This window comes from Clarias gariepinus, chromosome 13 (assembly GCF_024256425.1).
Source record: "Clarias gariepinus isolate MV-2021 ecotype Netherlands chromosome 13, CGAR_prim_01v2, whole genome shotgun sequence".
NCBI lineage: Eukaryota > Metazoa > Chordata > Actinopteri > Siluriformes > Clariidae > Clarias > Clarias gariepinus.
Genome location: NC_071112.1, coordinates 24378912 through 24404677, shown reverse-complemented (window position 1 = coordinate 24404677; position 25766 = coordinate 24378912). Strand labels below are relative to the sequence as shown.

Below are 25766 nucleotides of genomic sequence, written 5' to 3'. Positions count from 1 at the left end.
GTGTTCTGTTTGTACATTTTACATGAATGGACAAAAAAAGAGCTCACCTAAATAACTTATGTTGCTATGTGCTGCTTCTTTATCAGGATGCAACTTGTGATGCAGGAATATTAACCACACTCTTCAATAATGGCAAGGTAATTTGGCAGAGATGTGCATATTTATTCTGTTTGCATAAAATGTCTGTGCACCCAGGAGAAGCAGGAAGAGGTCTAGTTTTCTGCTGATTTCATGCAATTTAGTTTACATTCTGTTCACATTTTTGCTTCATGAGATAAACTGTAAAGAAAAATTATAGCTCACTTCTTGAAAAAACATCTGACTATCTACCATTCTTCCTTTATTCCTAAGTCATGTAACTGCATTGTATTTATGTTGTTCCTTCTGTAGCTGACTTGACTGTTTATTAAAGAAGCTGACTGAACTGAACTGACTATGTTTATTATACAAAAAAGTACTAAAAGGCATGTCTTACCTTTAAATGCATCATATCTAAAAGGGATTTTATTTAAAATGAAATTATCTATAGTTTTTTTGAATTTTTTTTAGAAAGAAAAATAAAAGTTGGTGCGTTATAACCAAAGTGCTACAACTCCTAGATTTATTCAGTTTACATGGATAACTGACAGGGCAGAGTTCATACACAGTTATATGTTAGAAGGGATTATGATCTTGTGACATTCGGCTGAGCTGACGGTCATGTGATTCTGGTGTGGTCACTATGTAACAGGTCCAAATTGAAGTAGTCATCTCCGTATTCTCAGGATTTAGTGGAATAAACTAAGAAAGATGGCTGTCCAGCATCTGTTTGTTTTCTGTGGTCTGCTGTCTTTGGGCTCGTGTGTGCCTCCTGTCTGGTTACAGCCTGAGCAGGTGCACATTTCCTATCCAGGTAAGAATTGTAGTACTTTATTGTACTTCTGGTACTTAGTAATGTTTCATTTACTTACAACAGTGATTGATATATTATTTTTATATCTTATTTAAGCAATGATCCTGGAGATATAAAAAAAATAGTTTTGTAACCTAGAGAAGATAATTAATACTGCACTGATTAACTATGAACATTAGAGTGTATCACTCGTACAAAAATGTTTACCATGGTTTTAAAACAGTTTAGCAATTCATTTTAAGCACCTCTTTGTCATGGCTGTCACTGCTTCTTGCCCTTAAAACAATTCTCAGTGCTGGTAAATATGATTTTACCAAATTATAAAAATAAATTTTATAAAATATTTCAAAAGGAGATAAAAAGTTCTGAAAGGACCTTTGTTATAGTAAATGTTGTTTGCTTCATCAGTCACGTTCTGCAAACAAAGTAAACTGCTTAATTTGAGGACCAAATCCATGTGCATTTTGACAATTTCGACTGACAGTCAATCATAAATATAGCTTTTTGCAAGGGTAAGCATCTTGTGACTGCATGGTGACTAATGAGGTGGTACTTTCAAAATATTTATCATGTCACAAAATTTGAACAGGGAAGTTGTCAAGAAGAAAAACATCCTTCAGCTGTATTAGTTGCAAGGCTGAAAAAACTATTTTAGACTATTAGTCTTTAATGATGGCTTGTAGAGCAGTCATTGAATTGTGAATAATGCTTCCACCTTTCCACAGGTGTAAAGGGGTCAATGCTGATCACCTGGACAACCCTTGACTACACAGAGAGCATGGTGGAATATGGACTGTGGGGTGGGAAGCTCTTCAGTCTTACTGCGAAGGGAAACTCCACTTTATTTATTGATGGAGGTTCAGAGAGGCGTAAAATGTACGTTCACAGAGTCACCTTGCCAGGTCTAAGACCTGGTGCTAAATATGGTAAGCATAATAAGCACTGCAATGGAGTGATGTGGTGTGGAACTGGTGTTTTAAACAACTGTCTGCTCAAGTTATGGTGTGGGGTTACAAAAGCATTAAATATAATATGCTGATAAAATCTAAAATAATTGGGTCTGCACTGTTGATGCCAAACTGGTCCAGAAAAATATATGCCATATTGTCTAAACCAGACCTTTAAACATATACTATAATTTCCACACTGGCAATTTCTCAAATATCAGTACGAGTATCAGGACAGTGATCCAAAAAAATATAAAGCTTAAAAATAGTGGCAAGTGTAAGAAAGTATTATTTAAAGAGTTTTAGTTCTGCTGGTTATAATTATGGTACATTTACTAAATGTAAATGCATGTGTGTGTGTATTTTACAGTTTACCACTGTGGTAGTGAAGAGGGCTGGAGTGATATTCTCTTCTTTACCGCACTGAATGAGAGCATAAGTTTCAGCCCTAGATTTGCTCTGTTTGGTGACATGGGCAATGAAAACCCTCAATCTCTGGCCAGACTTCAGAAGGAGACACAGGCTGAGATGTATGATGTCATTCTGCACATTGGTAAGATTTACAGATATTAAATAAAAAAAGGATATAAAAAAGAATATCAGAAGATTCTTTTAAAGTTTTTGGTAGGTTTTTTTTATCCCTGAATTGTCTTATTTTTTATTACAAAATACAGTATAACTTTTTTTTTTTATATATTAACATTTTTTAATTACAAATGTTTCTCATGTTTTATTAGTTGAATCACTGTTATTGCCAAAAACGAAACGATTCAGAATAGCAGAATTAAATAAGGAAACCCAAATCTTTGTAGAATATGTTTACAATAACTGCCTCTTAGGCCTTCCTTTCCTCGAAGCAGCCTCAGTTCTTTGTGGTATGGATTTTACAAGATGTTGGAAACATTCCTTTAAGATTCTGGTCCATATCGTTGGTCTATTATTGACATGATTGCAACATGCAGTTTGTTCCAGGTGCACACATGATGCAAGTCAGCTGTTCTATTAGATTCCTGGGAAGGCCACTAAAGATTGTTAAACTTATTGTGATGTCCAACAAACAAGTTTGCAACAACTTTTGCTTTTGCCATGGTAACTTTCCGTTCTGAAAGCCTCATAAACTGTGGCACATGATCAGCAACAATCCTCAAATATAAGGTGGCGTTCAAATGATGATTGTATGGTATTAAAAGACACAAAGTGTGTACCAGTGAAACACTCTCCCACACCATTACACCACCCCTTCTTGCTGTTGGTACCAAATTCATCTGAATTCAGAAGAAATCAATATTATTATTTTTTTTAGTCTTTGTGAGCCTGCGGTCTCAGCGTTGTTTGTCGGCCTGTCTGCTCCAAGCTTGAGTGTTAATGCATTCTTCGTGATGCTTTTTTGCTCACCGCGCTTGTACAGAGTGGATCTGAATTCCAGCTCTATCCAGTCTCACTCAAGGTGTTTCTGTCTAAAAAAACTGTCACTCTCTGGATGTTTTCTTTACTGCACTATTCTAGTCTTCAAACATTGTACAAAAGTCACAGGACATCAGCAGTTATAGAAATACTTAAACCCGCACATCTGGTACCAACAAACATACCGTGGTGAAAGTCATTAAGATCACTTTTTTCTTTCCAGTTTATTGGTTGATGTAAATATTACCCAAAACATCTGGTCGTCTGTAGCTGCATGATTTAATGCATTGCACAGCTGTCACCTGAGTGGCTAAGTAGATAATTGAATAAATGAATTGGTTTACAGGTGAATCTGAGCGTCCCTGTCCAAAAACAAGGTACAGGCAAACAATCTCTGAGGAACTGTAGTGGATAGTAGTAAGGACCCAAACTCACATTTTAAGCTAGTCTTTACTTTTTTTTCCTCAGAAAAAGTATTATCTGTGCGTGTGTGTATATATGTGTGTGTGTGGATTTCCTCCCACAGTTCAAAGACATGCAGGTTAGGCTAATCGGTGTTTCCAAATTGCTTATAATGGGCCTTGTTTTGCTGTAAAGTGTTGAAAAAGACCATTACCAGGGAGCTCTTCACAATTGTTTTGGTATGCTGCTAAGTTTGATGTCTAAGCCAGCTTGTGTATTGATATTAAACCTAGCAAACCTGCATAAGTAAACAAAGTGGTGACTAAACATTGGTCCAATGGCGACATTGTGTCCCTGCAAAACAGTCGTGGTAGGATGGCATAAATTGGTAAAAATATGTGACAGAGAACATGTGACGCAGTACATGTCTACAGCTGTTACTTTGACTTTCAGCTAAGTGTAGTTCACTATATACCCTCCCAGCAAACATTTGGACGTTTGATGACCGTTGATTGTGAAATCGATAACGTAAAAGAGGTCTGTTTAATTTTCATTTTGGAACTATTGACTGTATGACCTTTAAAAAGTAGACGTTTTAAGACTAATTTAGTAATAAACTAATGGACTTCACCATTTAAATTGGTAACTTCCTTCAGGTGTCAGGGTTAGATGAAAAGCCTTAAAAAAACATGCAGTGCTGAGTGTAATTGTTGACCCCTTTTAATTATATATTTTTAGTTGGTACTATAAATTCTTAGTTCTGTTAAAATCAATATACTTGAACAAATTAAACAACTACAATTTATTATTTTCTTTATTAATTGATAATGCTGTACTTGCTACTTTAGTTTTAAGTTTAAGTTGCACTTCAGGTATCTCACAGTGTGTGTACAGTATGGGTGTATGCGCGGTTTACCAATGCTCATTAGTGCCATCTGCTGGTATATAAGTTGTCAGACAGTCAGACAAAAGTTCTTACTGTACATAAGATATTAATATAAAATTCTACAAATATTAATTGCGGCAGTAATTTCTCTCCAATATGGATACATATTTAATATTTATGAAACTTTATCAACCTGATCTATTTAATTGTAATTCTGAATTTTTATTCTGTCTGCTTGATTTGCAGGAGACTTTGCTTATGATATGCATAAGGTAAAGTCACACTAAGTACTTGCTTTAATGATTTAAATAATAAACTGAAAAATAAACTGCTTAGAGTATGTAATTCTCTTTTACTTTGTTTAGCTAACAGTTTACAGTAACAGATTTAATAGTCTTTCACTACACTACCTGTAAAACAAACATACTGTACATTGAAAAAATCATTGACAAACTATGAGAAATATGCATTATTGCTTATTGCTGAACATTAAGCACCACTGCTACTGGTGTAAGAAATCACACTGTGGAATTTACTGAGTCTGTATCCTGTTTTCTGTACCACTTTTAAGTGTAACATTTTTTAATGTCTGTTGCATTTAACCTTATGATGTGTTATTTAGATTGGCTGCAAATTGGCAGTAGTCTACCATTAAATCTATATGGTTAGATAGTCTTTCAGGCCCTATTTTTATAAGAGTACTCATGTCTGAATTTTTTACAATAACATGCTTCTGGAGGCATTTAGTGGTTAGCATTGTCTCCTGGCACCTCCAGGACTGTGGGCTTGAATCGTGCCTCCAGTCTGTGTGTGTGTCTGTGTGTGTGTGTGTGTGTGTGTGTGTGTGTGTGTGTGTGTGTGTGTGTCTGTGTGTGTGTCTGTGTCTGTGTCTGTGTCTGTGTGTGTGTCTGTGTCTGTGTGTGTGTGTCTGTGTGTGTGTGTCTGTGTGTGTGTGTCTGTGTGTGTGTGTCTGTGTGTGTGTGTCTGTGTCTGTGTGTCTGTGTCTGTGTGTCTGTGTCTGTGTGTCTGTGTCTGTGTGTCTGTGTCTGTGTGTGTGTCTGTGTGTGTGTCTGTGTGTGTGTGTGTCTGTGTGTGTGTCTGTGTGTGTGTCTGTGTGTGTGTCTGTGTGTGTGTGTGTCTGTGTGTGTGTGTGTGTGTGTGTGTGTGTGTGTGTGTATATGTGTATATGTGTATATGTGTATGTGTGTGTGTGTGTGTGTGTGTGTGTGTGGTGTGTTTCTGTGTGTCCTCCCCTTGCTTTCTGGGTTTCTTCCGGAGACTCTGGTTATCTCCCACAGTCCAAAGTTATGTGGCGCCTGCTGACTGGTATTTCCAAATTAACAGTAGGTGTTCCCTGACTGTGCAATGATGTCTCTATTTTTCTCACAGGGATTAATATTGGGTAAGATTATTGGGATATTTGAACATCCTAGTACACCCAGTCCTTTAAAGAAATACATTCCACTATTTTTAGCATCCTAAAAAAACAGAACAGGCGCAGACATATGGTTGAATATTTAGCAGTCTATTACAAATTGTACCATTTTGTACCATTATTACCCTCATTACAATATTTGTCAAAACAGCTGCTTCAGATTTTACGAAGGTTTTTTGTGCTTTCCTTTTGATGTAATGATCGGGATATGCGTGGGTAGCCTGGAAAATTAATTTAGTCTAATGGTAGTTCTTATTTTTATAGCCTTCTCTCTCAGCAAAACTTAATTTCTGTCATTACTTAGGGTTCAGCTAAGCTTGTCATCAGCTTGGCCTTTATATTCCCCTAGTAAAAACAGAACACTAACCAAATATATGACTTGTACTGTATGATATCTCTCAACACATAATTTACAATTTTCCTAACGTCAAATCAATACCGATGCTGCCATGTTGATTTCACTGCATGTGTTTGATTGTGGCTTTGTGTTTTAGGACAATGGGAGAATTGGGGACGAGTTTATGAGGCAGATTGAGTCCATTGCAGCCTATGTGCCGTATATGACCTGTCCTGGTAACCATGAATGGGCCTAGTAAGTATAATTAATCATGTCTTGATTATAGATTTAGGTAATGTTATTTTTGACCTTGAAAACATTTCGTTAAAACCTTTTGATATACATGTATATTATATTGCTCAATAATATTTAAAGTGTACGGTTTAATGTCGTCATCTATGTTTTTTTCTGGTGACTTTGTGTGGTTGTGATGATATGACTGCTAAAGCGCTCATTTTTGGATGAACAGCAGGTCTGGAGTCTAGACAATATCTATTTCAGTTCTGCTCTGTACTCGCTGTTCCACATTCCTGACCCTTAAAATCCTAAACATGCTGATCGCAAAAAAGGGTTTTTGGCAGAGATTAAATGCATATTCCCATAAACTTATGAATAGTTTAAGCATTAAACAAACAACCTTCTCATGGACCAATGCTACTGTCTGGGAAGTGAAGCATTGTGGTGATGAAGGCATGCTGTTCAGGACCGGAACATTTTGTGATGTATTTGCTTTTGAGTTCAAACTTTTTCATTTTGACTTAATCAATGAGGCACTCATTATATATTAAACACTCATATTATATTTATATTAAATACACAGTATTTCCTGCCTGATTACCAAAAAAGGAAATTTTTGTTTAGGTTTAATAGCAGTAGTTGTCCATACCATAGTTGTTTTCTGCTTACTTTGCCAGCGCAGGACAACTGGGATAGCGCTTTAAGATTGCTTGTAGAATAATTGACTGAAAAAAGCTGATAAACAGTATCAGGCAAACACATTAAACTTGTATTTGGTCATAATTCAGCGGTCTGATATTTTTATGAGTGAGCAAATGGAAAGTTTAGATGTTAAGCAACACCACATTTAAGGTCACACTGTTGTACTGAATATCAGCAGTACATAATCAGATCATTATCTGTTTATAATAATTTTCAGAACAGTTTGTAGAACTGTTCTATATAAGCAATATCACACTTGAGGTACCGCTGTTGTACTGAATATCAGCACTGCTGTGATCTGGTCAGAGTGCAGAAGATATCAGCTGTTATTCAAAACAACAGCAGAACCTCTTGTTATATTGATTTTTTGGAAGGGTTCTACAAACTGTAACAAAAATTGTTATCAACAGATAATGATCTGTTTGTTTATTTAATCAGTTATTTGGCTCCACCAACACAAATATTTTCACGACATATAAACACACCAAGAGGTTTTTATGGAAGTATCCCGGCTCTTTTCGTTGGCCTTTTTTAATTATCATATTTTTGCTTAAATTCTCCTTAAAAAAAACCAAAACATAATTCCGTTGGAGAGCGTTACAATGACGCGTTAAGCTGGTGACTGACAGTCAGTGTAATTACCGATTATTAGAACACATGTGAAGCAGAGTGATGCATACATACATTCCAGTGGTGTTATACTTTACATTAGAACTCATGGGATGCCTCTAATTTTATATGATTAATGCTTAATTATAACCTGCCATCCAACATGCACACTGGACACACAGATCTCGTGTTATCATGCTGCTGCCTTCATAAAACATTAATTATTTAATTATCTTTTTTTTTAAATAGTCATAACAGAAAGATGAAACATGTGCCTAATTTTAGATTGTTCATTAATTTTTAATAATGAGAAACAATATGATCTGGCTTTAGTATTAGTATCAAAACCTGCATAAGTACAGTCAGGCTCCTCTAAACACTTCTGATGTTAGTAACTACCCTGCCACAAGATGCCACAAGAGGGGGCTATAAAGTTGTCTGGTGTCTGTACTTTTAGTTCTGTACATGTTTACCCACTATTCTTTTTTACTGCTTAAATCTTCTGTGTTATTTGATAGAAGTACGTAGAAGTGTAAAAGCCTAATTGCGTCAATATTTTTTGACAAAGCAGACCTTTATGCAGGGTTTTTTTCTGCACCACATGACCATAATGTTAATTTAATTCTAAACTCTTGGCTAAAACTCTATAAGCTTTGAGAACATATGCACAAAATTCAAGACAATGGTATTGTTTCAGCCAGCTACCTTTGAACTATGGCCTTTTCTCAACAAACCTGGACTTGTCACCTTTTACCCTAGATGCCTGAATTCAGTTTGAGGCTCCACTGTTTTGTGCTTTCTAAGTTCCTTCAGCTTTTCTAAGTTTATTTCATTGCAGTACTAGTGGAGAGTTGGTTTGTCTCAGACATATCTCCTAAAATGAGTAACGCAACACTGATAATAATTACTGGTTAAAAACAGTTACTGTCTATGTTAGTAATTTATTTATAATTTTTTTTCTCCAGCAATTTTTCACACTACAAGAGCCGTTTCAGTATGCCAGGGGAAACCGAGAGTCTGTGGTACAGGTACTGTATAAGTTTCAATCATCATCTTTTCCTCTTCAGTAATCAGGTACCTGTTTATGACCAGAGCAGATGTTCTCCTTCGTGACTTGCATAAGAATGTTGTGTTCTAACCAAATACCAAGGAGCTGAGAAACCAAGCATTTAAGGTCTGACTTAAGCATTTGGCTCATATAATCTAAAATCTTATCTTTCCATTAGATGTTCTCCCTCTGTTCACCTAAAGGTTTGAGTTTTTTCATAAACCCTAATCCATGAATTAAATTGCTAAGCGGTTTGAGTTGACATTTCTCATGAGTAATAATTATTCAATTTATATTTTTCATATGGTTCGGGAATCATTTTGAATTGGCTGATATGATGTAAAAAGATAAAATAAAATACCAATTGCCATAATATTGCCAGAGCAGTATAAAAAAAAATTAATTATATTGTCATTGAGTGTGTAAGTGAAAAATACTAAGTGTGTACTTTTTGCCAAAAAAAGTGTGTTAAGAATGTAACATCTGATCATAACTCTAATATATGATGAACGTCCAGAACAGTGGTCCTCAGCCCTGGTCCTGGAAGACCACCTGCCTGGCGTATTTAAGTGTTTTTATCACATCTACTTTAGTTCAGAAAAGACTGCTAAATAGCTAATTAGATAAATAAAATGTACTGGGAGCTGAGAAAACACTAAAAAGTGCAGGGCAGGAGTTGAGAACCACTGATTTTAACATTACCATTTTACACATTTTATTTGCACTACATCATAACCACTTTTCCTGTGGCCAAAGAGCACAGAGTTTACCAGGATCTCCAATGATATTGCATTACTTTTCTTAACAGTTAAGTAATCTCTGCCGTTATTGCAACACAATTTTTATGTGCACTGTCATGACATGCACGTTTCAAATGCATTAACTTGGGGGACTTGATTTGCCAACAGCAGCAGTTGTTTGTGATTTATATTTTAGTGACAAAAGAATATCTGGATTATGCTAGAGATGCTTTTTGCTCTAAATAAATCAGTCTAGTAGGATTTTTAACAACAAGATCTTAGTGAAATATGTGGGAAGTGTGGACAGTGGGCTGTTAAGCAGAAGGCAGCTCCAAGTTGATTTTTCAACTTTACAAAGTGTTCAGGTGGTTTCTCTTCATGATTTCTTTTTACTACTGGACCAATTCCAGTCATTTTAGATCTCCTTGGATGAATTCTTTGCTTGATGTAGGCCAGGGGTAGGCAGGTTCAGTCCTAGAGAGCTACAATTCTGCAGATTTCAGCTCCAACCCTGAAAAAAAAACTCACTTACCTGTAGACTTAGTAATCCTGAAGACCTTGATTAGCTTGTTCAGGTTTGATTAGGGTTGGAGCTGAACTCTGCAGGATTGTGGCTCTCTAGGACAGAACTTGCCTACTGTAGGCCACTAAGATGAAAAGTTGACCCTTCTGAAGCGTTTTTTGTGTGTAATGCAAGTATCCAAATGTTAGGCTTATTATAAACCATCCACTTTAGTAGGACCACCTGCACATTGATGCAGTTAACTAATCAGCCAGTCAGTCACAGCAGTAAAGTATAATAATTCAGGAGGAAACAGGTTATTAGCTTAAGTTAATGTTCACCCCAGATGTCAAAATGAATTAAACTTGTAATCTGTGGGACTTTTATTTTGGTGTCTAAATCTTTGGAATTGTGGAAAAGCTAAATATGTTGCATGAGTGAAAGCAAAGATGTTTTAATTTTTTAGTTTTCTTGGCCAATACTGATTTCAGATTTTTCCAAAGCCTGATGTTCCAATACGAATTTTGTCTGGTTCTGGGACTTTTGTTTGTATGGAATAACAGAACAGTTATGAGAGCAAAAATTATTTAAATTTTTCTAAATAATCCCCTGCTACACTAACACACTTATCCCAACGTTTCACTAGTGCTTAGATACCATCAAGGTGGAAATTCTTCTTAGAAGAGCCATAATAAGACTTTGAAACACTGGCCTCCCAGGAACTCCTTTAATGGCCCAAACATGTAAAAATTGCTTAGAGCGAGGTCAGGACTGTACAGCGGATGGGGCAATAACTCCCAGCAAAGTTCCTGTAAGGTGTTGGTAAATGATTGTGAGTACAGTTCCAACAAACAGATGTGCCTCTTCTGCACGTTGTTAAAGTTATTTATCAGGTTTTATGGATCAGACATTCTACTCTCTAAATGTTCACAGAAATGACTGCAGTGCGCTTTGAGCCACCTCTGCTGGGATGTATAAGATAATTGCACCATTCAAATATTTTACTGCGGCTAAGAGTCTCATCACTGTGCTATGCTTGAAAACTTCTGTTAACATCAACCAATTTAGTCCTTAATTCCCAAGAAAGTTCATCACAAATCCCAGTTTGACATGAATCCCTCTTGTGTATAGTAAAACATGGATTATTAAATTACTTTTATATTTTCTAAATTGAACCAGGTTAAAGTAGTTTTTTCCATTATTTTTAAGCCCCCCAAAATTGTGTGTGTGTGTGTGAGAAAATGGCTTTAGGTAGTGTCACAGCGCATGCTCTTTTGTCGCTTCTTACTCCGTACAGTATGCTCACTAAGTAGACTGCCTCCTCTTCTGCATGTGTGCGAAGGGGTGAGGCCACGGGAAACAGGCACGCCTGGGGAAAAAAATCATTGTTAATGGATCTTGGGCTTTACCCTGTGCTATAAAACTAAGCCGGGGATGTAGCTCAGGGTTCAGGAGGTCATTCTTCTCAGTCTGCAGTCACACCCAAGCAATGCTGGGCGGTGCGGGTTGGCAAGTCAGCGAAGAGGACAGCTGTTCAAGGGAGCATGCAGAAGCCGCTGCCCACTAGGGCCCACTCCGCCAGTCTGCCCACAAGGCTTATGCTTGGATGCCCTCCTTAAACTCTTTCCCCTTTTCCTTTTCTAAATAAAATGTCACTTTTTTGTAAGACCTCGTCTCGTGTCCGTGTCTGTAGTGCCACCCATGCACCAAACCTGTTACAGTAGGTAAGTAGGTAGGTAGGTACATTTTAGTTTTTATTACATAGTACAGGTACTCAGCAATAAAGTGCATTTTAGCGTCTACCAGAAGTGAAAATATATGTATAGTGTATATACAGTACATCAGTGCAATATAGGCATTGTGCAAATGAAAAGTGCAAAAGTTGTCTATGCAGTGGGTATATACAGTAACTAGGTAATAGCTACAATGTTTTAAAGGAGAATATAAGCAAAAACATACTGTAGCAGGTAATGTCCATAACAATTGGCAGGATATACTCGTGTGTGTGTGTATATATAAATTTAACTATATAACTATATAACTATATATATATATATATAATGTTCTCGTACCTTCTCCTGGATGGAAGGATGTCAAAAAGTGTGATTTGGGTGAGTGAAGTCTGTGATGATGCTGTGTACTTTGTGAAGTCATCTGCTGTGGTGAAGGTGTTCGATAGCTGGTAGTTGGGTGCCAGTAAGGTACTGGGCGGATTTCACCAGAAGGAGTTAGTCATGATGCTCTCAATGGTGCACGTTGAATGGAATGGGACACATTCCACTTTTGTTCCATTGATGTAGATGAGGGAGTTTCTGTAATTTTTGATTTCTTGAAATCCACAATGAGCTCTTTGGTTTTCTTGGCATTAAGGGTGAGTATGTTGGAGAAAGCTGAAAGTTCTGACTTCACTCATTTCTTTATCTATTGATAAATGTGAATTCCTTTTGTGCTGAGCAAGTTGTGGCCAAGTAGCTAATGTTTGCTAGTTTCTATTTATATATTAAATTCATAATAAATCATGAGTGAACAACTAAATTTAAGTTTAAGAGATAATTTCATAATAATAATAATATTTAAAAAAATCATATTTCTTCAAAAATGCATTAAACAGTTACTTTAAAATCAAGCCATGTACCAAACCGTGACTTTTACATTACATTACACCCTTCATAGTTTTGTTTATGCCTGAAGTTTAACTTTAATTACACAAGCACAGACATTTCCAGCTTTTCTATGTACATTTTTTTTGTATGTACATCCCTTGTATAAAGGAATTTATGCTTGCTTCTGTGTTTTGAAACAAGTCAAATCTTTTTTGTCTATCTATGCATACAGCTGGAACATTGGGTCAGCACATATCATCTCTTTCTCCACTGAAGTCTACTTCTACATTGAATATGGTCTAGATCTTCTCTTTAGACAGTACAAATGGTTACAGAAAGACCTGGAGGTATTTCTTCTTAACTTAATAAATTATTTAAAAATTATTAATTAAGTCAGTTTCCTCATTGGAATTTTTCAGACTAACCCAAGTAACTAAGGCTGCACTAATATTTTTTTCATTTAATTTTATATCTATTAAATTGAGATTGTTACATTTCCTCTCCTTTGACTAGGAAGCAAACAAACCAGAGAACAGGGCTGCAAGACCCTGGATAATCACCATGGCACACAGACCCATGTACTGCTCCAATGATGATAAAGATGACTGCACCAAGTTTGAAAGCTATGTATGGATCTTGGAGCTAAATGAATGTTGAGATTCATCAATTTACCATTGAGATACTTGGTTTAATCAGAAACTTACACATATTGCTTTTTGGCATATATGAGATTAGATCTTTTCTAAGTATGATGGAAGAGTATCAGGCTTATTCCATGCACTTTATCCCAGTCATACAGGTGTGGGTAGCATCCACAAAGTCATGAAGTATTTCATATTTCACTGTGTACTTACTTTACTGATGAAACATTGGGACGCTGCCAAATTGACAAAGCCATTGATATCTTTACTCTTACATTAGCAGGAATTTCAATATAAATGATGCAACATGGTTTTGGCATAATGTTATATAAGGTATGAATATCTGCCTCCCTTCAATTTTTCTTTTTTCAGGTACGCCATGGGCGCAGTGACACAATGCCGCATGCCCCAGGCCTGGAGGACTTGTTCTATCAGCACGGTATACCTCAGTGTCTCCAGATATTGTTTGTCATAGCAAGACATCTTATAAAACACTGTGAAACCCCAAGTCACTGGGTGGCAAACTTAAATAAGCAAAGAATAATTTTGTCTGGGTTGCTAGATTAAGACATTTCAGTGTGCATAAAATAAGATTGGATGTCCCTTCTAAAGCTCTGTTCATTTAAATGAAATGTTATACTTAAACCCATAGAACATAGAGTATTACCAAATCATCCCCTTCGGATTGGCCACAGTAAGCAGTGGCTGAGTTTTGGTTTCAGTGAAGTTTTCTGGATTTCATCTAAGAGTTTATTTACCCTTGAAAGCATGTCTTTCTTGCCAAATGGAAATTTTTCTCAACTTTCATCATAACCATCTTGAAGAAGATGAATCTGTTAATAAAGGATATGGTAAACTTGTAAAAACTTTGTAGTACATTTTTTAAATACTAAGGGGATTCAGTTTGTCACACTGTTAAATTAAATTTGTGGATAATTTGGCAATGATGTAGTAACACTCTTTTTTTTGGGTGGTGCAGGAGTGGATCTGGAGCTTTGGGCACATGAACATACCTATGAGAGATTATGGCCTGTGTATAATTACAAGGTACAGTATAAACAAATGTCTAAATTGATTGTTTTTGCACACAATTTTAGAAATGAAATAAAACCATGTATTATTATTATTATTATTATATAGTTCATTGTTGATTTGTTACAGGTGTATAATGGGAGTGTTGATGCACCATATGTAAATCCCAAAGCACCTGTTCATATCATTACTGGCTCAGCTGTAAGTATGTTTTTCAGTTTAACAAAAAAAGCAAGCACAAATACTGCTTCTGGGAAAATATTTGTGTGTCACATCTCTAGGGTGGACTACCTTCTCTGAAATTGTTCAAACTAATCCAATAAAGCCAATAATAAATAAAGTTGTATAAATATCATCACATTCTTATGGCAACTGTGTAGTAATTATTACAATCTAACAAAATAATCATTTGATGAACCATACTTTTTGCTCCGTGACTCAAGAAATTGACCACACAGGTAATTCTCCAAAGCTGAGTGTTTTACAAGGTTTTGCATGACTAGTCAGCATTATAATTATCAAAATAATTACTTAAAATTTGTTTCATAATATGGGTTTTGGCAGCTTATGAAATAACACCTGACACATCCTATTATTCAAGTAATTTCTGGGGTTTTTTGCCAGTGTTTTCTATGGGTGATTACTTCTTTCTGTTAATTGAAAGGTCCTGGCGAATGATCGTCTTGGACAGTGAAATTAATAAAAATTATACTTCATACATTACTGGAGAATTTTGTTGAAATGCGTGTGCGTATGTGTGTGCGCGCATGTACTGTACTGAAGTAACCAAAGGTACACACTTCCCCTGATATCCAGAGTTTATAGAATGCCAGTTAAATATATAACTAGCATTATGCCAGGTTCATGGCTGACTTAATAATTTACCTCTACACAATAACAAACAATGAGATTGACCTTTTCTCTACTTGGATTTGAACATGATGAAAATTAGAGCTTGCTGTGATTGTCAGCTGTGTTATGTTGATGTTTGAGTCCTTGAAGATATCGGCTTCGATAGGTTGATTTTTGCAGCTAGTGAACTAAGTGATTTTATTTTCATGTAATATTGGAACATATTTATTATATCGTTATTTATGAAACACAATGTACATGAGGGGTACAAGTTGAAATATAAGGTTTTCTTATGATGAAAAAAAATGAAGGCAAAAAATTCAAATTGTATTAGGAGCCAGGGAAAATTTAAGAAATATTAATTGCACAGAAACAAATTGGCTCAGGCAAACACTGTAGTTAAGGCAACTTTTGGACAGGCACTAATAAAATATTTCAACTCAAAGGTGTGTTGTGATTGGCCAGGATTAAAATAATTATGACTAGATCAGTTTTGATTAGTTCCAGGCTTTTTTTTCCCCCACAAATGTTTTCCCTGAATTTCCCTGACTCATTATTTATAGCCTGAATTTTCCTAACCATGCAAAAAAATAAGGCAATTATTTTTAACCTAAAAAAAAAATTAAAACCTGACCATCATAGACTAAAGAGGACTGATGAAGTTTGTTTTTATTTAACATTACTAAAAAATAAACTAAGCAGACACAGGAAATAATCCATATACAAACAACTGAATGCTTGTTTAAACCATAAAACAAGCTCTTAACAGGATAAACATAAAGATAGCAGCATGGTAAGCAAACCAGATGCAAAACAATTGCGAAGTTGAGAGCTGGAGGTTGCAGTCCATCCTTAAGTCCTGAGTTTAATTTTCAACATTCTAAATATTGAAATATACTTTTTTTCCTTTCAGGTAATATGAGTTCAGTATTATGAATTTAGAAAAAATATATATTTCTGGGGAACTAAAAAGAATTAGAGACATAAGGGTCTCCTGGCCAGCCACTTGAGCGTCAACAAAGTAAACTCATGAGAGTGGAGGGAGACAGCATCCAAACTTATCAGTTTACCATAAAACTTCATGCACATGATTTGTACTGCATTAGCTTTTCTGTGGCATTGAAACAGGTGGGCTAACCTTTAGTCCCCAATAGGTGAGATTTGGGTGCCAATGATCCTGTCATAAGGTACTGGTGTATAGTTGGTGATCATTGTTGTTCAGCTCAACTGGCAGTGGATTTATTTTTATGACCGATTGATACAGTATGTACAGTATTGGAACATTCACTGCACATCCAAGATTCTCTCTTATTTTCCTTAAACATACAAAGGACAAATAGAACAATTTCTGCAAACAAATAACACTTATTATTTATCAATCTTTAAAAATCTTTGCTTGCCTAGGATCCTATGCTTATTTGTTGTTTGCAACCCTCGCTCCCGGTGAACATTTAACTAATGTTCCTTAAAGGCCCCTAAAATCTATTTTAGAATAGTCTCCTATAAACGGAGCTCTTACAGGTTTCTCCTCAGGTGTTTCTCAGAAGGGAGCAAACCTGTTTGACACGTGAAGTGGAGAGGGGTGCTGCTTCCATGGACAAACCTCAGCATTAGCTGGGATGTAGTGCTTTAATAGTTCTATTTTCTCTTGACTAATAGACATTACAAATAATGTTATTACTAATGATTATAAAAGAATGACTAAACATCCTGCACTCTACATACTGAACAAGTTAAATATTTGTCATAAATGTTTAACATATCTCAGTTGATGAATCTCGAAGAATTTAAAGAATGTCAAATACTAGGCATCTAAGGAGAATACCAAGGACAGTAAGGCCAATGTTTTGTCTTTCTTAGGGGTGTCGAGAAAAACATGATGGGTTTATCCCCAAACCTCGAGACTGGAGTGCCTTCAGAAGTACAGATTATGGCTACACACGTATGCACATAATCAACTCATCACACCTTTACCTAGAGCAAATCTCTGATGACCAGGTAAAAATCTCCCTAGTCTTTATTCAGAGTACTAAACTTAGCAGGGTCTGTGTTAACATAAAAATAAGTGAATTTTTATTTATTTATTTATGTATTTATTTATTTATTTGTTTGTTTTTACCACACTGCTTTAGTTCATTGAGGTTTTTGGGAATGTGCTCATGCACTTTTAAGGTCCCACCAAAGCATTTCAATTGGTTTGAGATCTGGACTTCTACTAGGCCATTCCAATACATTGATTATTTTATTTTTCAGTCATTCTGATGTAGATTTATGGGATATTTCAGGTCATTGTCCTGTTGCATGACCAAGCCTTAACTATTGCACGATGGCTTACATTGTACTCTAAAATACTCTTGTATACAGATAAGTTCATGGTTGACTCAATGAGTGCAAGGTGCCATGTTGCTTTAAAACAAGCCCAAATTATCATGCCGCTATCGCTGTGCTTGGCAGTGGGTGTGAGGTGTAGGTGGAGGAGGAGATGCTGTTTGTCTCTTGCCAAACATGGTAGTGGGCATTAAGGACGAACAACTTTGGTCTGTCCATACGACATTGTTCCAGAAACCTTGTGGTTCATTCAGATGCATTTTTGCGAATTTTAGTCATGCCTTCGTGTTCTTTTTAGAAAAAGAGTATTCTCCTGGCAAGCCTTCCTAACAAACCAAACTTGTTTAGTCTTCTTCTAATTGTGTAAAGTCAGGGACTTTAACATTTACCATGCTCACTGAGGCCTGTAAGGTCCAAAATGTTGCATTTTTTTTTCTGATCATAGCATGGTCTGATCGTGGGATGAATGTGCTGGGACATTGATTTCTGGGAAGATTGGCAACCATCTTGAATGCTTTGTACTTGTGCATAATCTTTCTCAGTGTAGAACACTGAACTCCAAATTGTTTGGAAATAGTTTTGTAACCCTTTCCAGATTGCAACAATTGCTTCTCTAAGACCACTGCTTATGTCTTTCCCTCTTGGCATTGTGTTAACAAACACCTAAAAGACACCTCCACAGCAGCAAACTGCCAAAACTTCTGCCTTTATAGAGTTCTACACCCCTGCTGATCAGTTAATTAAAGGCTGATAATTGGCAACTGCAACTTACCATCCTTAAAACTGTCCATATTTTGTTCCTTTTGGCTTTGTTTTCATTAAATAAATAATGAAAGAGTACTAGCTTTTGACATGACTGTAGATTAAGGTTGTATAACATTTACTGGTTCTTGTGATTGGCCATGAAATTTAAAAGATTATTTCAGTGGCATTAATATGAACTACTTTGTCTTTATTTTATTTTTTTTAAATAGTAGATGTTATTTAAAACCCACAAAAAATCTTGATGTATTTGCTTAATATGCATCAGTATTGTAATATAAAAAATTTTATCCTGAGAACCCAATACTACATGTGCAGAGCACTACGAGGCTTGAAAGTCATTTTAGATTTGAGTTTTTGATTGAGTTTTCATTAATTGTGAACTAGGCAAATGTTCACATTTAAATCCTTTAGGATACTTTATATACTATAAAGTGATCAGCAAGTAAAGAGTTGAGGTAAATAAATGATTAGAGCATATGAGAATTTAGGCAGTCTTCCTACTACAAATTTAGTTGGTTTATGTAATGTGATTAATGAAGCCGTGTTGTGTTTGTGACAATCAGTCCAAACTTCTTTCCTAGGCTCGTTAAGTGTTAGAAGGTTTTTATTCATATGAAGTAGTGCATTGGGCAGGTAAAATTAGATTTTTTTTTATTCTAGTCTAGAAATATTTCCAATTTTAGCAGGGCATAATTTTAGCTAATTTTATTCAAAAAGCACCACAAGAATAACAGACCATTGTTATGAAGGTGAATATACACTGAATAGCCATAACATCATGACCAGCTGCCGAATATTGAGTAGGTCCCCCTTTTTGCCACCAAAACAGCCTAAATCTTCAAGGCATGTATTCTACCAGACTTCTGGAGGTATGCTGTGGTATCTGGCACCAAGCCATCAGTAGCAGATTCTGATTCAGTAGCAAGCTTTTAGTTGTGAGGTTAGGCCTCCATCGATATGACTTTTTCAATATGTTTTTCCAGCACATCCCACAGATGCTTGAGTGGTTTGGCATCTGGAGGCCATGTCAACACCTCAGACTTGTTGTTGGGTTTCTCAAACCACTCCTGAATTATTTTTGCATTGTGGAAGCGCACATTATCTTGCTGAAAGAGGGTACTGCCATCAGGGAATACCATTTTCATGAAAGGCTGTACTTGGTCCACAACAATGTTTAGGCAGGTGATCTATGTCGAACTAACATCTACATGAATGGCAGAATCTAATGTTTCTCAGCAAAACATTGCCCAGAGCATCACATTGCTCCTGCCATCACTTCCCCAGGTTAGTGACATGCATGCATCTGGCCATCCACATGATATAAAAGAAAGCGTGTTTTATATCAGACCAGGCTGTCTTCTTCTATTGCTCTATGCTCCAGTTCTGATGCTTACATGGACAAGGGTCAGCATTGACACCCTGACAGGTCTGCGGATATGCAGCCCATACGCAAGAAATTGTGATGCACTGTGTGTCCTGGCATCTTTTAGCAATACTGCAGCAATACTGTAGCAATTTGAGCAACAGTAGGCTTCACTCCCCACATGCGTGACCTAATCACCATTTCACCGATTTTCCTTCCTTGGAGCGCTTTTGGTCCTAATGACGGGAGCCTGGGAACATTACCATTGTAATAAGATAATCAATGTTATTCACAGCAGGTTTCCGTAATCATAAAGCTATGGCTGATTATTGTATATGGACAGAGATTACACCATAAACAATTATTTGGTGTTTATGTAGACAACTTAGCACTAGTATGGCCTTAAGACTTGTTGTTTTCATTCACTGTTCTAATAGTAAATTATAGTACCTGGACTTGAAAAATGTAATACATCTGTAGTTCAAAATTACAGAGTCAAAAGTCTTTACCTATACCTTATATAGCATTTATTATAGCATTTTGTTGTCATTAATTCTTACTTTAAATATCCTGTATTCTTAAGTATTAACATATAGAAAATTGTTAAGCTAATGACAATTCATTATTTTGTCTTCAGTCTGGAAAAATTATAGACAGTTTCACAATGATAAAGGAAGTTCATGGGCCTGAGGCATGGCTCTGAAGACTCCATCAACTCAGAAAAAGTGAGCACAATCAACCTTTTACTATGCAAATTAAACTTTAATAATATACAGTACATCCTAAGTTTTGTCTTTGGAAAATAAACAAATGGACATTTAATAAAAAATTATGATATGCATGTGTGCATGTGAAATCTTGCCATTTTTACAGTGAGTGTAAAAATGTAAGATAAATCTACCACATGGAAATGATGTTTTAAATTAAATTCATCAATCTTTTATGCAAGCAACCAAACCTGATTCAGATTTTTTCTTTGAATGTACAGCGACCCGAGATCCCTCTCTTACCTCATTTTGGCAATGTTAAATGTGATTTTATAAAATGTCCTCCTAAAGACATTGCTGACAACTTTTAATAATCATTTATTAATATCAAAATGAATACTTTTTTAAGTACAATTTTGACTTTTTTGTCTCTGTAAAAACAAAAACTGTTCTTTTTTGATTTGTAAATGGACCTCAATAAATGTACAATTTTTAAGACATTGAAAGTAATTGTCCCTTTCATGCTTCCTTAGAGCAAAATTTCGCATTGCCTCAAATGTTCAACATGTATACAGTATTTTGTTAAATTTCTTTTTTTTGGTTTAAATTATTATTTTGCCTGTGAACGCTAGGCAGTTTAATACATGTTTTCGGTTACTCAGGCATATTTGTGGGAAGGGCCAACTTGGTGAATAAACTGATGGTCTATTGCACTTTACTTGAAAGTACTATAACCTGAAAGAAATGCCAGACATAAATTTGGGTATCAGTACTTACCCTGTAATAAGATAATAGTTGTATGCTGAGATTATATAAACTTGTACAGGTACCTTTAGACTTCTTAGAATACAATTCCATATGAAATTAGTTAACATTTTACCATTTACACAAAGACATTGTTCCAATAATTTCAGAGAGAATCCACTGACTTACTCATCATATATACTGTTTAATCCTGAATCCTGGAGCGTATCCCAGGAGACTTAGGCCACGAGGAAGGGTAGACCCTGGACAGGGTGCTATCCTACTATGGGCAATTTAGGACAATGAGCCTAACCTGCATGTATTTGCACTGTGGGAGGAAACCGGAGTACCTGGAGGAAACCCACCAAGCACGGGGAGAACATGCAAACTCAATTCACACAGAGGAGGGATCTGAACCTGGGCCAGGGGTAGCTTAGTGGTTAAGGCATTGGACTACGATTCGGAAGATCCCAGGTTCAAACCTCACAACCACCAAGTTGCCACTGTTGGGCCCTTGAGCAAGGCCCTTAACCCTCATTTGCTTAGATGTATAATGAGATAAAAATGTAAGTCGCTCTGGATAAGAGCGTCTGCCAAATGCCTAAATGTAAATGTAAATAACCCTTGGCCCTGGAGGTGCAAGGCGACAGGGCTTACCCCTAAACCACTGTGCTGAGAGAACTGTTTATAATAAAACCCTGTAACCTTGTGACTTACATTTGGTTGAACCTAAATAGTGCGTTCTTGATGGCTGACATAGATGGCCAGAAGATGGAACTACATTCGCTGAATGTGAATATGTTAGTCACATACCTCTATAACAAACAATCTAATATGTCTAATAGTAAGGTAAAGAAATCAACCCTACAATAAGCAAATGGATGCCAGGAAAAATGCATCAACAAAATGTAACATCTAAAAGATAACAAAATGACAGAAACTGTAGCCATTAACATCCAATCTAATTGCTATTGTAAATAATGTCGGAGTATAAATACTGTCTACCTAATGTTCAGTGATAATATTCAGTGGAACTGTCATGGTCTTAAAGCGAACTTTGCAGGAATGGCAATACTTAGCTGCTGCTTTTAACTATCTTGTCTTTTGTCTCCATGAGACCAACCTGCAACCAAATAAGATTTCATACTGTAGGTCAGCTGAAGTCCCCATATGACCTCAGGGGTAATTACATTATCCACAATTTATTGTGGGGAAGCAGTAACCATAATACTAAAGGTAAAACTAAAGAAGGTTATTAGCAAAAATTCTGTCTGCTAAAGACCACTCAAACACCTATCCACATCCAGGACGTGGGATATCCTCTGCATTTGATTTAACCATATGTGAGTTATTATCTTATTATCAAAATTCTAGCATTACTTCTGTGTGGGAGTGGTCACTTTTTTCTTGATTATAACCTTGGCAGAAGCACACATGCAACACATAGTGCAAAGACAACTGCTTAAAAAGGTAACTGGCTTTCTTTCGAGACCCTGTGCCAGAAGCTGAATACAAAGCTACAGTATATCCGGGACCTAGTGAAGTGGTTTACTGATATCTTAGGATTAGTTGCAGTCAAAGTTGAACCTAGTTGAAAACACAGTAAGTGCAGGTCCTAAGAGCAGGGAACCAAATACATTTTAAATACATTAGCAAGGTTTGGAATGTAATGCATTAGATGCAAGTTGAAGGAATTGGACAAGAAATACAGCATATCAAACATTTGACATCTAGGAGAGTCATTTGAAGGTTCCCTAACCTGATCATTCTGTACATTAAGTACAGTTTACAGTAGTCAGCTTTAGGTACAGTAGTTTTCATTTGTTGCTGATCCTAGACCTGACAAATTGAAGCTCATAACAGGTCATAACACTGCCTCCAAAAATTTGTTCAGTGACACTATGCATGATGGGGATTGCTTCATGAGCTGCATTTCTTACCATTAAACCTCCATCGCTCTGAAATAAAAAGTTTTCTTCGTCTTTTCTTCTTAGCAATCCTTTCTGAATGCTTCACTAACAAGTGGTTTTCTTATGACCATGTACTTGTTTAATTCCAATATCCTAATCATGCCTTGGGCACACCCAGGGCAATTTTTTTTATACTGATTGAATTGCTGCCAGGCACACAAGCTCTGGACACTGTGCATCATCAAGGACTGCAACATGCCTTGGGAGCATTCAGGGCCTTTCCTGTTCAGAGCCTATAAGCTGAAGCTGATGGATCCTCAATGAGTAACAGATGCTTGAAACTGTCTCTTCAGTATGTGCGTAAGCTTATGACAAGTCAGCAAAATCCATCGTTCTCTCCAGTTCTTCATCCTCAACAACTACGTTTGTACAGTATGATGCCAGACTGAAGTGCATCTGTTCATTTGGACATCATCTGGAGATCAGCCCAACAGCTTAACCTTAAAGCATTTCTGCTCTATTCCACCATGTGATCTAAAAAAAAAAGAAACACAGACATAATTTTTGATATGTACTGTGTTACGATAACAAATTCTGTAATCCACCCAGTTATGTACAGTACCAGCAGCAGTTTCCCCAGTTCAAACTATGTATTTGTGGCGGTTTGTAACCGCTTGATGCAGCTTGACATCCATACAGTTTTCCTGAACAAATACACAATAAATGAGTGTCTTAATTTGTACTGTATATTCTAAATCTTGCATATATGAGTAAATATGCCCTTGGATCTATAAAAAAGTAACACCTCATAACTGTTTGTATCTTATCTTAAATTTAGGGAACTATAGGATGTGTGTATACAGTATATATATATGTGTGTGTGTGTGTGTGTGTGTGTGTGTGTATGTATGTATGTAATAATTAATAAATTCATATAGATGCTTACCATGCTTAGCTGGAATAGTTTACACTTTTAATTTATTTTACTTTTTAAATATTCCTAATTGTTAATTTATTTGTTTTGTGTTTAGTTTTCATCTATTTCTATCAATATATTTATTTCTTCATTTTTATTTTCTACAGTTAATGTTTTTCTATTGCCACTTACCATGATCCTGCCATGAATTTAACATTTGATGCTAAACATGGTGTTATAAATTAAACACTTACAGTAACCTACATAAGCCACGCTGCCATAGGATCTGTGAAGAGCTGATGATATTGTTGAGGTCTGCACTTTTGTTTTTCAGCCAGTGAGCTCTGTAACCCATCAATTGTTGTATCAAGGCTGTTAAATGCAGAATGCATGCTTCTGTGACAATTGTGCTTCCTGTCTAAGCACTCGGTTTGGAAGAACAGTATGATCCTGGTAGTGTCTGAGGTGTTCCATATTTTTTTCCACTTTGTCCTAATGAATTTCACAGAGCTCCGAAGAGGGTTCAAAACTTTGTCAATGTTTTAATAACCTTCATCTCCGAACTTTACAGGCCATTCCGGACTGATCTGATCTGCTGTTCTAGCTGTGAGATCACCCAAAGTTATACATCTTTTTCTTTGGGACATATAGGACACACTAAATTGATTTTGCAAAGACTATAAACATTTTCTGCTTTTCCTAATTTGCATGCTGTTTATCTGTTTACAGAGGAACTGAAACTTGCTAAAGACTATGGATAAACAACATAGTCCTTGAGAACATCATAATTAATAGCCATTGGTACAACATGTTCAGCAGTCAAAACAAATGCTCAGAGCACATGTTGTGGTTCGACAGTCAGACGCACTGTGGTGGAGTCTCAAACTGTTATTTTGAGATGTCCCGACCACTGGCAGCGACTAGTATTTCTCCCCCATCATGCGATGAAAGCTGAAGTATGTTACACAGTATATGCAGACCAGCTTGGTGGAGGCCAGATGGTTTGTGGTAGTTTCATCCCTGTTGAAGCCAGCATGTGTGCTTTTTAACCACTGTGCTACTACTCTGGCGCATTCAACCAGGATAATACAAAGAACATTTGCTGGTGTTGCAAAAAACATCTTCTGTAGGAGAGCCTTGTTGAATACCTAGTTTTAATAATAATAATAATAATAATAATAATAATAATGTCATCCTGCAAAATTTCCACGAAAGAAGGCTTGTAATGGAATGTTAAGGATTCATTACACAGGTTTTAAAAAAGTGATATTTTCTGCCATTTTCTGCTCGGAATAAAACTGCAAAATTTCAGTGCAGTTTTGTTTCAGTTTTAGATTCACACAAATATGGAAAAATTGTAGGGACATTTTCCTTATTAAATAACATGATTTATTTTTATGTGGGGAACTGTTCCATTGGAAATTGGGTAGGCTTTTAAAGTAAGGACAGGAAATAAATATTTGTGCCCTCATCTAAATTGGCATTCTATCTCTATAAGTTTAATAATTAACTTTATTTTCATTTTAGGGTTTTAAAGATGGAAGGCAGAAAATTAATGAACATATTCATGAAATTTAAAAACACAATGGACCTAATTTATTATTGTGAATGAAAACGAACAGCTTAGCAAATTATTTTTAGGGCATTTGGAAAAAGTATCATATAAGAGCTCTTTAAGAGGACTCCTAATGTAAACCTACACTTTTTATACTGCCTGGCCAAAAAAGTGGCACAATCTAATATTTTGTTCGACTGCCTTTACCT

At 36.1% G+C, this 25766-nt stretch overlaps 1 protein-coding gene across 1 annotated transcript; it reads left to right on the top strand.

Annotated features, from left to right (window-relative positions):
- Positions 1–771: 771 nt before the first annotated feature.
- On the top strand, positions 772–20932 carry acp7 (acid phosphatase 7, tartrate resistant (putative)). The gene is made up of 13 exons (XM_053509172.1): positions 772–892; positions 1618–1818; positions 2210–2392; positions 4778–4803; positions 6461–6558; positions 8817–8879; positions 12977–13091; positions 13258–13371; positions 13758–13824; positions 14365–14432; positions 14547–14618; positions 17130–17267; positions 20363–20932. The coding sequence occupies exons 1-13, from the start codon at positions 790–792 to the stop codon at positions 20426–20428; spliced, it is 1314 nt and encodes a 437-aa protein (XP_053365147.1). The 5' UTR covers positions 772–789; the 3' UTR covers positions 20429–20932.
- Positions 20933–25766: the final 4834 nt, after the last annotated feature.